Genomic DNA, 13,025 nt, shown 5'->3' on the forward strand with positions numbered 1-13,025 from the left:
GGCAAGCGCGCGCACAAGGCGGCGGCCGCGGCGAGCAGGGCGGGGCGGACGCGCGGCGGCGTGCTCGCGGGGCGGACGCGCGGCGGTGTGCTCGCAGGGCGGCGGCGGCGGCAACAGCAGCAGCTTCGGAGCGGCGGCGGGGCAGCCCTTTGCGCGGCGGCGGAGGCCCCTTCCCCTTCCCCTGCTCCCGCGGCGGGGCGGGGCGTAGCGGAGGAGGGCGGGGATGCGGCGCTGCGCGGAGCATGACAGCGGCGCTGCGCGTCGCGGAGGAGGGCGGGGTGCGGCGCGATGGTCGCCGGAGGTGGAGGACCTGCTCCCCTGCTCCTCCGTGCGCAGGCGGTGGCGAGCTCGAGTAGGGGCGGCGGGATCCAGGAAGGGCAAGGGCAGCGGCCTCGAGTGCGGCTCCGATGGTGGCTTTCGGGCGGAGGTAAATTTAATGATGGATAAATGAGGAAGGAAAAATAATGCTAATTTCTTTCAGTAGTGATTGAGAGACTTCACTTTTTGCAGGGCAGATTCCATGTGCACGTTTGCACCAAAGTCGATGTCCATCAGCTTGTCCCTGGAGTTTACACAAAGATTATGCAGCAGATTTGCTGCCACGCATATGTAGTACTCATCTTCAAGCATGTTGATGAGATTCTTGATGAGATTATGATCTTTATCTGCAAACAAGATAGCCCAGCAGTTGTCTGTGCTCATTATTGTAAGATTTGCCAGTGCCCTCCCTGCAGCCTCTCGCAGTGAATGATCAATGGTCCCCCTAGGGATTGCATTGTTGTCTGGCCTAACAAATGCCTGCATCAATTTGCCAATAATTGCTTTGGTGCTCCCAATCTCCTGCCTTGCAGCTCCATCCAAGGCTAACATTGCTATGATATGCATTACCCGCTCCCAAACCCTTCGATGGCTGAAATCCAAGTGCGAGATACGCTCAAGGCTATTCAGTAAGAAGGGTGCGCCAATATTCCCACCATTGATACCATCTTTGACGATTGCTGCGCAGTTATCAGGATCATAAGCAAGCTCCTCTAGGATCGATAGGCCCAACAAAATGGATTCAACGTTCTCTCAATTGTTTCTAGATACACGGTCTGGAACGGAATCTTGTTGGTTCTCGACATCAAGGAGTGAAGATATCAGCTTCAACATGCCGGGAAACTCAGAAATTTTGAGGCTACCACTAACCTTGTTGATGACCCTAGCAGCTAACAGCCTGATATCCTCGTCTCGTGCACCTGTGGATCCGAGTATGTCAATCAAGGTAAACACTGCTTTCTTGGAGGTGGTAGTGATCTCCTTGATGAGCTTCTCTCTAGATTTGCGGTCCCATCGTTGCAGGAAGTGGTGAAGAATACGAAGCCCAACAATTTGCATTTCACTTGAGGTGCAGCAAAGGGACTCGATGGCGAAGCTGTCGAGGCTGCTGGGCGTGTCCAAAGGAAAAAGACCCTTTTCCGCGCGTGCCTGGTAGACTTGATGGTAGTACAGGTCAATAGCTTCTGCTCCCCACTCTGCTGGGAATTCTAGCACACGGACAAGTGATCTGCGAGAGGGAAGGGAGAAGAGCCCCAGGATGATTGCCAGGATATAGGATGACCCTTGGCATAGCTCCAGCATGTACAAGACTACTATGGATGGCACAAAGTTTGGGCTAGCATCCTGCGGCAGGGGGCGATAGTCATGGTGGTGATGACCTAGCAGACTGCGAAGGCGCATAATTGATAGCACAATCTGAATGCAGGCCACTGGGACCTGCAGATTGCAACCAGCACCGTTGCTAGCGCCGGGAACAATATATGGAATGATGTTGAAAGGGACATGCCTGGGAATGGGAACATCACGCTCCAAAAGAAGAGTGTGATTAGGATTATGTCGACTATCTGCAAGGTGAAGACACAGGAGATATCTTCTTCCAAATCCTCTGGGGTGGTGCTAAGTAGCAGCAATGGTACAGCGAGAATGCTCAAATAATATCCGTAATGTGAAGGTAATCTTGCTTGGGAAAAAGGCAAACACACCAACACAAAGGCAACAACGCCTTTAAATTTAAGAAGTGCTTTGGGTTTTTTCAGAATTGGTAGCCTGTCAAATATCCCCCGTGACAATGGCTGAATAATCCTCGCTACCAATGGCAAAGCAATAATCAAACCCCAAAATTTTAGGAATGATGGAGGCATATCGCTGAATCGTCTTACTTCCCGTACTTCTGTGCCGAAAGGAATAAAGCTGCTCAAAGCAGCAGTAACCGAAACAAGTATGAAATAAGCAGAATGATGATCCGTCGGAAGTCGAGTCAGCAACTGGATGCTAATAACCAGTAAGGCCATCTTCAGTATGCCTACAGCTATTTCTGGTCTAAACATTGGTACGGCGTGAATGCACGCACCTATTAAAACAGCAAAGTGGTTCGCTTGCTGTGGTGCCTCTGACAGGCGAGGGAAATTGAAAGATTCCCATCTGAGCGCCCTTGTGGAGCCGAATAGCCACCGGCTGATAAAGGCATCATTGCGGATGAAAATCCTGTTGCGCACACACTGGCATAGTAAGATGCATGAAAAATACCACAAATTGAATGACCAAATACTAGAGTAAGGACCTATTTAGATAATTAGATCTCCTAGCTATTTGGTAGGTATAGTTGATTTTAGTTAAGTGGGTCTAAACAGGACCAATTAATAATGCCTAGCATGGCAGCATAAGCCGTTAATATATTAGATGCATGGGTGGATTGAAACATGATCTAAGAGTGAGTTGAGCCTTTTTTGAGTTTTAAAGCCTGTTTTGAGTTTTTTGAGTTAAGGAGTATCTAATAATGGTTAAGCAGCTAGTAGCCAGAGCTTGTTATTAGCTGGCTAATTATTAGCTAGCTAGCCATTATTTTAATTGGGATAGGAGTGTCTGTATTCACCAGCTAATAGCGAATTAGATTGTTTAGTTTGAGTGGCAGTAGTCTATTCTGTCCTTGCTTTAGTTGTGTTTACTGTTGCTCCAACACAGAAGCACACACTCCTCCGTCGTGGAATATAAGGCATTTCAGTATGTCCTAAGTCAAATTATTCTAAATTTGATCAAGTTTATAGAAAAGGTTAAGAATATATCAATATCAAATAATAATAATTAGATCCATTATGAAATATGTTTTCATAATTTACTTATTTGATTTGTTGGATATTAATATTCTTCTCTATAATTTTTGGGTAAACTTTGACTACTTCGATTTAGGACAAACCAAAATGACATTGGATATTATATTTCAGGATGGAGTGTGTGAGTAATATTGTCTATTCTAGGGCATTTTGGTCTTTTATCAATCAATTAGCTAAGATTAGCTTGATAGAAGTAGTCAACTGGATAGTTATTACCTTTCTTTGGGAAGACAGAGAAAACCAATAAACACACTAGTACCCGATTTTTTTCTTATTATTAAAATTTTCAACCATTTTAAATTCGCACCCATACGAGACGACCAGTCCAATGGTACCATTAGTTATCACTTGATAGGTGTACTTGCCCCATTTCAAATATATATACAATGTTCAAGACAAGCTAATTAATTCAAAAATAAACTAATAATCAGATTTTTTTTATAAATGTTGTTATCTAACTGAATTATGAATCTCGACATCAGCCGCCTCAGTGTCTCAAAGATGGTTATAGTGGTAGAGTTGGGTACATATATTCATAGAGTTGACTGTACGTGTATATATGTGAGCTTTGTACTTCGTTTCATAAAAAAAATTGAATGGATAACATAAGAAAGTAATAGTTTCTCTTATAACAAGTCAATGAGATTAGCTATATTTAGAGGTATCAAGGCTATTAAACAAATACATGCAGCCAAGAATATGGAATATGGTGGATTTTCTCTTCCTATATAACAAAAGTAATCTCACATGCCTTCGTTATAAAAAAAACAATAATCTCATAAAGCAGGAACTAGATATGGATCATTCTGTGTGGACAAATTTATGTGTTGCAAGCAAGCAGCTGGAAGCCACGAAATGGTGATTAATTATTCTTTTGTAAATAAGGCCATCAGCAGGTCATGTTAGCAAGGCAGCTAATTAGAAACAAATGAAAGCTGGTGCAACGAACAGGGAATATTAGACTAGTCTCAGTGTATAGCTTCATTGTACTGCTATCAAAACTGTCATATCAACTTTATAATGAAATAATTAAAATAGCCTCTCCACTACCGGAAAACGGCAATTTGCCGTGTGCCTATAACTTTGCCGCCCGTCCCCGCCGTCTGCTACTTTTATTTGCCGTGTGTCAGGTTAAACACACGGCAAAGGTCTTTGCCGTGTGCCCGATAAATGGCTCACGGCGAAGCCGGCTTTGCCGTCGCTGCTGTTCGACGTGGGAGCTTCGCCGTGAGCCGTGCACGGCAAATCTATTTGCGGTGTGTTTTGGGGCCTTCGCTAGGGCACATGGAAAATGCGCGGAATCGGGTAGTGCTCTCAGTGAACAACTTCGTGATATTGTTTAATAGACATGCTGCAGCATTTAATTCTTACAATATTCTGGTCAAATATGTACTGCGATGAAACGGTAACATCCCAGTGCGCAGAGCATTTCATCATGTTTCATGGAACTTGGTAAATGGTAATAACCAAGACCACTGGTTTCCTGGGGATGAAATCCTTCCCTTCTCCTTGTAATAAACTTACCGAGCCAGCAAGCAAAACTTGCTACGACCGTGTCATAGAATCCTCTTGTTGAGCTGTTACAGATCTACCGGGATGAAGAAAGCACAAATAAAAGAACGGATATTAAAATCATGATGAAACGGGCAAACCGCGCACCTGGTAGCTTCCATGAAGATCATGACCATGAAAAACCAGAAATCCTTAGGGATTAGCAGAGAGCAGAATCCGCCAAGCAAGACGACAGTAGCCAAAAGCATTGCCAGAGCGCCGATAGCGTTGCCCGCCCACTCCAACAAGGCAACGCAAAACGCGTTCTGATTCAGCGATTTCAGCTTCTTCTCCCTCCACCGCATCAAAACGCGTTCTGATTCAGCCGCAGCGGGCTCAACCGTGATGGAACGCTCCCCACCACTGGCAGGGGTCGTGGCCATTGTTCTCGTCTTCCCGCCCGGCGTGGGTCGTGCCTGACAATAACCCAGTACCGTATGTATTTATCAGCACCGCCGGCTGGTTACATTACATTACCATCTCCCGGGGCTAGTAGCGAACTAGCGATAGCGACAACCGGTTCAAAGTGCCCGAGAAATTTCGCGGAAAGAATGCTGCGGGTCGACTCTTATGCTACTTAACCTGCATCCTGCTAGCTTCTAACCCATTTCTACTCGCATACAAGAAAACATTAGGCCACAAAATTACACAGACCTAACACAAGGAACCAAATTTATATGGCCTTAATGGTATAAAGTTGGTCACTCTTTTTTTTTATCAAAGTCAGTAGAGGAGATGCCTATCTATTATTTTTATATAAGCTTTTCTATTTATATATATACTTTTATTTAACTAGGGTTTTCTAATGGTTGCCACGAGAAGTTGAACCAAGACTTGCGGAATGCTACTCAGTACTCTAACCACTAGGCTAAATGTCCTTTCGCAACAGCGTCATCACTCTTTGTTTAGTGTTGAGACCGGTTAAACACCGTTTAAATGAAGCTAAATGGCCTATACAATTTTTACTATATCACCAAATTATACATAATCAAGTCTTCAAATACAAGTATTATAGGTATCAATGCATGTAAAAAATCAGATATATTTATTATGCAATAACAAATTAAAGTACACATATTTATCCGCATCACCTTCGATCTGGCCCGCAGAAGTGCCCGCGTCGCGATCTGCACTCCGAGTGATCCACATGACGCTAACCATGGCTGAGAGAAAAACAAAGCACTAAGATAAAGCAAACCTTCGATGAGCCTTGCGGTCTGCCTAATTCGAGCCATACTCACAGCAATAACCTTTGGAACAGAACTGAAAGGCAAACTTCACCTTCGAAGAAGAGAGAGACCTCCGCAGCAAAGGCGCACACAGCTCGACAAACCAGTAGCCGACACATGGTTCAGCTCGAAAGGAAAGCGAAGGTTGCAAAAGCTCAAAAGGCACGTCCCTTTCACCCCCACCCCACCCCCACCTTCACCTTTTATAGGTGCGGTAAAACTGCACAGTAACTTGGCGCCAAAATCGAGAAGAAGTTGAATCGACACCCAATTAAACATCGACACGTCAATGCTCCCCCACTCATAACCTCCGAAACAGCGGTGAAGCATTGACATGCGAGGGGGAGACGTTCTCTCCGGAGAGCGTTACGCGAATCCTGGTCGCCGACCGGAGCGGCCAAAGCCCATCCCCCCCCCCTGCGAGAGGCTACTGTTGGGGATCGCTACCTCTAGAGGATACATACTCGAAGGATACAGGTGCAATGGCAGCTACTACTAACCCTCTTTCATAACCTTCGGCTCGCCTGCCGCTCTTTCTATTTGTTCACAGGTCAAAAGGTTCCTCCGAGGGTGCCCCTCCCCACAAGGGTTCGATCGAAGGTGTCACAATACCTGTAAGAGAGGGACGGGGTTACCAATAACCTTCGGTCCCGGGTTGCCAAGGCGCGGCTTAGAAGGCGGCACATCCCGAAGCCTTCAGGAACCTCCGAAGGACGGGCCGAAGTGTGCCGATTACGACTCGAAGAAGCTTACGTGACGCAAATGGTTCTTCAATCGTAAGGTGGGAAAAGACTAGTCTAGGGCTCCGAGAGTGCTGATATAAGGTGAAAATGTATGGGCAGAAATGTAAATGTACCGCGGGGGTTGGGGGTATAAATACCCCCGGTTTTCCACACTGTAATAACTTTTTGATCATTGGAAAAGCTCGCTTCGAGTTGTCCAAGGGTCTTTAAGTACTTCGTTTGCTCATTTCCTTTGTCTGTTTGGTGTCCAAGCAACCTTCGGGTGCGAAGATCCCAACATATGTAACTAACAAATTACAGTACAAATATTTATTTATGAATAAAATTGAATATACATATTTATGCATTTACGGATTCCAATGGATTTATCGATGTTCACCTAAACAGTATATGTTAAATTGTTGTTTAGCCAGTCTAATAATATTTAATGCCGTTCTGTTTAGACCGTTTATGCTGTTTTTCTTTCTTTTTTTGACTGTTAAACAGTCATCCCAGATTCCTAAACCTTCAAAATATATTAAAATATATCTTTAGGTAAATAAAAGGGTATATTCCAGCCACAAATACATTTGGGACACGGGATAGACCCTTCTATATAGTTTGGGATCTAAAAGTATTTTGACACAAGGGACAAGTTTAAAGACATGAGATGCATAAGGACGCAAATCATTCAGTTACATTGCCACGGTGACATTCTCGTGACATTGAGCTACTGATGTATGGGATCCACATGGGCCCGGAAGACATGGGTCCCACATGTCATTGACTCAATGTCGTAGGAATGTCACCGTGGCAATATTACTGAATCTCAATCCGCATTTTACTCTAAGAAAAGAGATCTCTTATCGTGCACAATACCATATCACTTAATGATATATAGTACCTTTATTAGTAAGAGCTGTTTAACAATAATTACCATCTAGTTATCATTGAGAGATAATTTATATATATTACAGTGATGTTATTTATATTTTTTCTTAAATTATCCCTATACTATCTATACCACCTATGCTACAGATGAAATTTCAGTAGTATATATACAATTAATCTTAACCATCTGATATTTATATACTAGTACTTTTCGGATGCTAGTATAATCTAGTATTTTTTTGAGAGCTAGTATAATCTAGTATTGTGCACCGTAAAATAGGATTGAAGGACCTATGATGATGAGTATGAGACTCAAGCAATCTGACCGCGCGTAACATCATTGCCTGAAGTCTGAACGTATGGATTTTGTAAAGATGTCGTGGAAGTTTCGCAACTCAATCGAGTTTTGGACGATAGTCTACAACTCGCTTCGGATTGTTTTGTCTCTTTGGTTGTTCTCACGCGTTTAAATATTATATAGTGATTAAGCTTAAGCTTGCTCGTGTCTTGACATATTAAGACGGCTCCCATGACAAGTTCTCAGGGTATTGACTTCAATTATTTCAGTCACCAATACCCTGGTTGGTTTCGACGTTTCTTCGTACGAGCTACCGACAAGGGGCTCATCGGCGCAGAATAACTGACGGAGCTAGGCTTAGATGCGACTGGGATGCAGTGGCCGACTGGATTTGCAAATGCCTCGGTGTTATGATGAAGCTTACAAGTTACAACTTTTTTGTATCGCTTTGAAGTGATCTATATGCTACAATTTGCTATGGTTTAAATTACTTGGAGCTAACAATAACCATATAATTCACTCTGTTGTATTTGTTGGGCCGGCCATATTCTTAAATCACGAAAAAAATCAAAATAAAATAGATGCTTTTGTATAAAAGTCGAAATTGTTGTTGTTCAAGTAAAAATGAAACCCACAAGAGCTAGAATCAGAACAAACTAATTTGGCTGACACGAACTCTGATCGCTTGCTTTACTTGGCAACAAGACCCACAGTGGGTTATCTACCAAGACCCACACAACTTCACTAGTTCATCCGAGCCCGATCAAATTAACATGGAACTATCATGGAAATATTTCTACTCCGGACAAATTGTATCTAAAGCCATAAAGCCAAATAGCCAATGGGCTTCTTTTGGTTAAGAGATGATATCGATCACTATCTGACAATTACATGATGTTGGCCTCATGTCAAGTCCAATTTGGCCGGATACCAACGTTTTGGAAAGACATATGGGATCTGGGGGTTTTGCATTGGAATTTTCCACAGCCTTTCTCTTTTGTTGGGGATCCAAACATATTATAATTAGTAGCAAAGTTCTTATCACAAGATGCGCATGATAATTTTTTACTCCTATTTCTATGGAAGTTTCTGATCAGCTACAGGAGCTAGTTGCCTTAGTCTCTACTCAAACGATTTTTTGGGCAGGTACACCCCATGTTGTATTTTCGCTACGCAAATGCAGATCCCGAAATCCGCAAAGCAGCAATTTATAAAAATAGAAATGGAGGAAAAAAAATCTTCTTACAGTTTCAGGTGGCAAGATTGCATCAAATCTATAAACTCCAAACATGCCAAGATTTATAAGAGTAGTGTGGCTGTAGATTGAACATGAGAGGCTATTATTAGCATACACAAATAACTCACTTGTCATATGGTACATGTCTGTTAGTTGCTTAATACCCATGGCACGGACTAGGCAAAATAAAGAACAACTGCTCATTCATGTTCACAGATTGAGGATAAGCTGTCCACCAGACATACTGTTTTTTTTTCGAAAGAATCCCCCCGAACATTCTGTTCTTGCTTATAAATTCCATGATGACATGTGATGTTTTGATAAGGCATCTTGCTGTCGTTGTTATTAAGGTTCATTGGATGACTCCAATTACACCTACACTACACATGCTAGTAAATAACGGACATTTTGCTTTCCGACGCCGCCACTGATTCTCAAAAAAAAAACACGGCAACACCTAACTCAAAAAAAAAACACGGCAACACCCCCAATCGGTCTCGACGTTTCAATTGGGTGCAACAAAAAGGCCAAATCCCTTCTAGGGCCTAAAACTGGAGCCTCGCTAGTTGGATTGGCCCATGAAAAAATAGTTTCAGGCCGGATCCGAGTTTTTGGGCTTAGCTACGTGTGAAGGGTTCTCTCGAGCGGGCCCAATGGAGCTGCATGGGCCGCCCATGAGGTTTACGTCGCTGGCAGGCAGGATGCTCCCGATCTCCTCTCTCTCTCTCTCCAAAAAAAAATGCTCCCGAATCCCGATCTGAAGCTAGCTCCACGGATGGAAACTGACCGAGAGAGAAAATCTCTTCAAATCCTCCTCGAATTCGGATTCTTGTTTCCACTTTCCACCGCTCCATGCCGTCCAGATCATGAAGACCAGCTCCGGGCCTCCGGCAATGGGCGATGAGGCCACGACACCCAAGAGGCGGCGGCCGGCCGAGGAGGACGAGGACGCGGGGCCCGACCTCATCAGCCGCCTCCCGGACGACGTCCTCGGCGACGTCGTCACGCTGCTCCCCGCCCCGGACGGCGCCCGCACGCAGGCCCTCTCCCGGCGGTGGCGCCCGCTGTGGCGCGCGGCGCCGCTCAACCTCGAGGCCAGGGTCGCCGCCTCCCCGTACGAGCGGCGCGCGGCCGCCGCCCTCGCCGCCCACCGCGGCCCCGCCCGCCGCCTCGCGCTCACCTGGGACGCCTACTCCGGCGGCTTCCCCGCCATCGACGGCTGGCTCCGGTCGCCCACCCTCGACGGCCTCCGGGAGCTCGAGCTCCACTACCGCGCCCCGAAGTGGTTCGGCCGCGCCGGCCACAACGACAACCCGAGCCCGCTGCCGCTGCCCGTGCTCCTCCGCTTCTCGCCGACGCTACGACTGCTCTGCGTGTCCTGCGACTGGTGCAGGCTCGACATCCCCTCCGCCGCCGCCGCCGACGACGACGCGTGCCTAGTGTTCCCGCACCTCGAACAGATGACGCTCAAGGGCGTCAGCATCGCCGAGGGCACCCTCCACGGCATCCTCGCCGGATGCCCCGCCCTGCGGAGCCTGGTGCTGCACTACAACATCGGCTACCGGCGTCTACGGATCGTCTCCAAGACGCTCCAGAGCCTTAGCATCACCGACGGCCACAGAGACCGGGAGGGGCGGTTCGAAGAGGTCATCGTTGAGGACGCCCCGCTGCTGGAAAGGCTCATCCCTGACGGCCTGATGCACGACCTGCAGATCCGGGTGATCCAGGCCCCCAAGCTGAAGGTGCTGGGGCATCTGTATTCTCGTGACGGCATCTCCACCAGGGTTTTCAAGGTAGGCAGGCGTTTCTTCCATGTCTTCAAAGTTCAACTCCATGCTGGCATGTTGCTGCTCCATGACATGGCTCTCGATCTTGCTCTGATCTTCTGATTTATTTTCATGTTCATTCCAGGGAATCGAGCTCGTCAGTCTGTCGAACGCGCTGCGTACCGTGAAGATCCTGGCCCTCATCACGGGCTCTGATCTGGATGTTGTTGTCGACTTGTTGCAGTGCTTCCCGTGCGTGGAGAAGCTGTACATCGTGGTGCCAATTTGATCATCCTACTTTGCTAAATAAACAGAACCTGCTAATGATAATCTCACACCTGCTTGTTTGAATTCTTATGTTCAACACCACCTGACGATGTGTGTTTGCAACTCCTTTCTTTCGATCAGGCATTCAGTGGGCGATGGCCGAGCTTCAACACTGCGCAGCACAGCAATGTTCCACTGGAATGCCTTGATGCGCATCTCAAGACGCTGCAGGTGACGCATTACAAGGGCAAGCCGTCAGAAGTGGACCTCGTCAGATTCTTCCTCTCGAACGCCCGGGTGCTGGAATCCATCAGGCTTGCAGTCGGTGTTGTCAACTGCTACCACAAATGGGTTGCGACTCAGCTTAAGAAGCTACGGCCGGGCACCGGATCAGCTTCTTCTCAAGGTGCTAAAATCGCCTTTGAAAACGATCGCCGGGGGTCTGACCGCGTGCCCGTGGAGCACATCCATGATTTATCGCTGGGTGATCTCTTTGACAGATCAGTAAGAGAGTAGCTAGCCACATGATTGTTCATTACTGAATTATTATCTGTCATCGTTGCAATGTTTTTGGGCTTAGCTTTCCTGTGAACCTTGTTATTTTGCTTGCAAAACGTACAAGAAGACTTCTTGTTCTTTTCTGTACACGTGCTGAGTTATAAGCTTGATTTTCTGTACACGTGCTGAGTTATAAGCTTGATTGATTCAATGCTTGAGATGCATGTCTTTTTTTAGGGGAACTACGGCGGGCAAGCTGCTAGCCTGAACGATGTATTATAAGGTGTGGCAAACCATAGATTACAACAGCAACTGCTAGCGTAGCACAACACAAGAGGAAAAAATAGAACACACAACTTAGCACGCACGATACAACAAAAAAGAGAGACTACTAGGGTTGAAAACGGGATGGGAAAATCCCGTCCCGACCGGCACCGTTTACTGTCTAAACCGAACGCCGTTTTCGCTGGAAAATAGGAAAACGGGAGAAAAAGGGAAAACGGACGGGAACGAGAACGAATTCGGTTGGGATGTTTTCCCGACCGTATTCGCGGTTCCCGTTTTCATCCGGGATATTCCCGCGGGAAATTCCTGGATTTATGTACCACAATCACCAATTCATGTCACGAACAAGAGAACGGAAGAACAGAAATGGACAGTCAGGGGAGGATTTCCAAGGGAGAAGAGGGAAGAACCGAAGAACAGAGGAAGCAACGGAACGCGAAGAAGTCTTGTTTTGACGGTTATTTCTGTCGCTGTCTTGCCAGCTCATACAAGGTCTATTTAACCACACTACTCAGGCACAGCTGGGCCTACAACCTGGGCCGTTCATGGGCCAATACAATCACACAACCCATACTATGGAATTCGAATCAGCCACTCAACAGCCTTGCCGCCTGCTGCCTCCTCAGGTCCGCTTGGTCATGACATTCCCCACCCCTTGAGAGCCAGCTTGACCCCAAGCTGGTGCAGTCGGGTAACGACGACGAAGATCGGCTTCATCTTCCTCAGTAATCAAATCAGTAGAATGTTCGCCCCACTGGACCTTGATTATTGCAGCACTGGCTCCCGCATGAGGCACAAGACGAGAGTCCAGGATGTAGATGGGCGCCAAAATAGCATCACTTTCAGAATTGACAGAAGACAAATCAGTGGAGACTGACTGATGAGCTGAGATATGTTTCTTGAGCTGAGAGACGTGAACCACAGGGTGTATGCAAGATCCTTGAGGCAAATCCAATTTGTATGCAACCTCACCAACCTTCTGCAGAATCTTGTAGGGACCATAGAAGCGAAAGGACAACTTATGACAGGTTCGAGTTGCCACTGTCGACTGCACATAGGGCTGGAGCTTAAGATAAACCATGTCACCCACCTCAAAGACTCTTTCAGAAAGATGATTATCAGCTTGAGATTT

At 46.3% G+C, this 13,025-nt stretch overlaps 1 protein-coding gene across 2 annotated transcripts; it reads left to right on the plus strand.

The window, feature by feature from the left end:
* Positions 1-9,814: 9,814 nt before the first annotated feature.
* Positions 9,815-11,787, plus strand: LOC120678920 (FBD-associated F-box protein At5g60610-like). 2 transcript variants are annotated; one of them, XM_039960369.1, is made up of 3 exons: positions 9,815-10,870; positions 10,989-11,120; positions 11,252-11,787. In XM_039960369.1, exons 1-3 carry the CDS (start codon positions 9,944-9,946, stop codon positions 11,624-11,626), a joined length of 1,434 nt encoding a protein of 477 aa, XP_039816303.1. In that variant the 5' UTR covers positions 9,815-9,943; the 3' UTR covers positions 11,627-11,787. The 2 variants fall into 2 exon arrangements, with proteins under 2 accessions (XP_039816303.1, XP_039816304.1); XM_039960370.1 differs by having other exon boundaries at positions 10,989-11,117.
* Positions 11,788-13,025: the final 1,238 nt, after the last annotated feature.

The sequence above is a fragment of the Panicum virgatum genome, chromosome 6N (genome assembly GCF_016808335.1).
Source record: "Panicum virgatum strain AP13 chromosome 6N, P.virgatum_v5, whole genome shotgun sequence".
NCBI lineage: Eukaryota > Viridiplantae > Streptophyta > Magnoliopsida > Poales > Poaceae > Panicum > Panicum virgatum.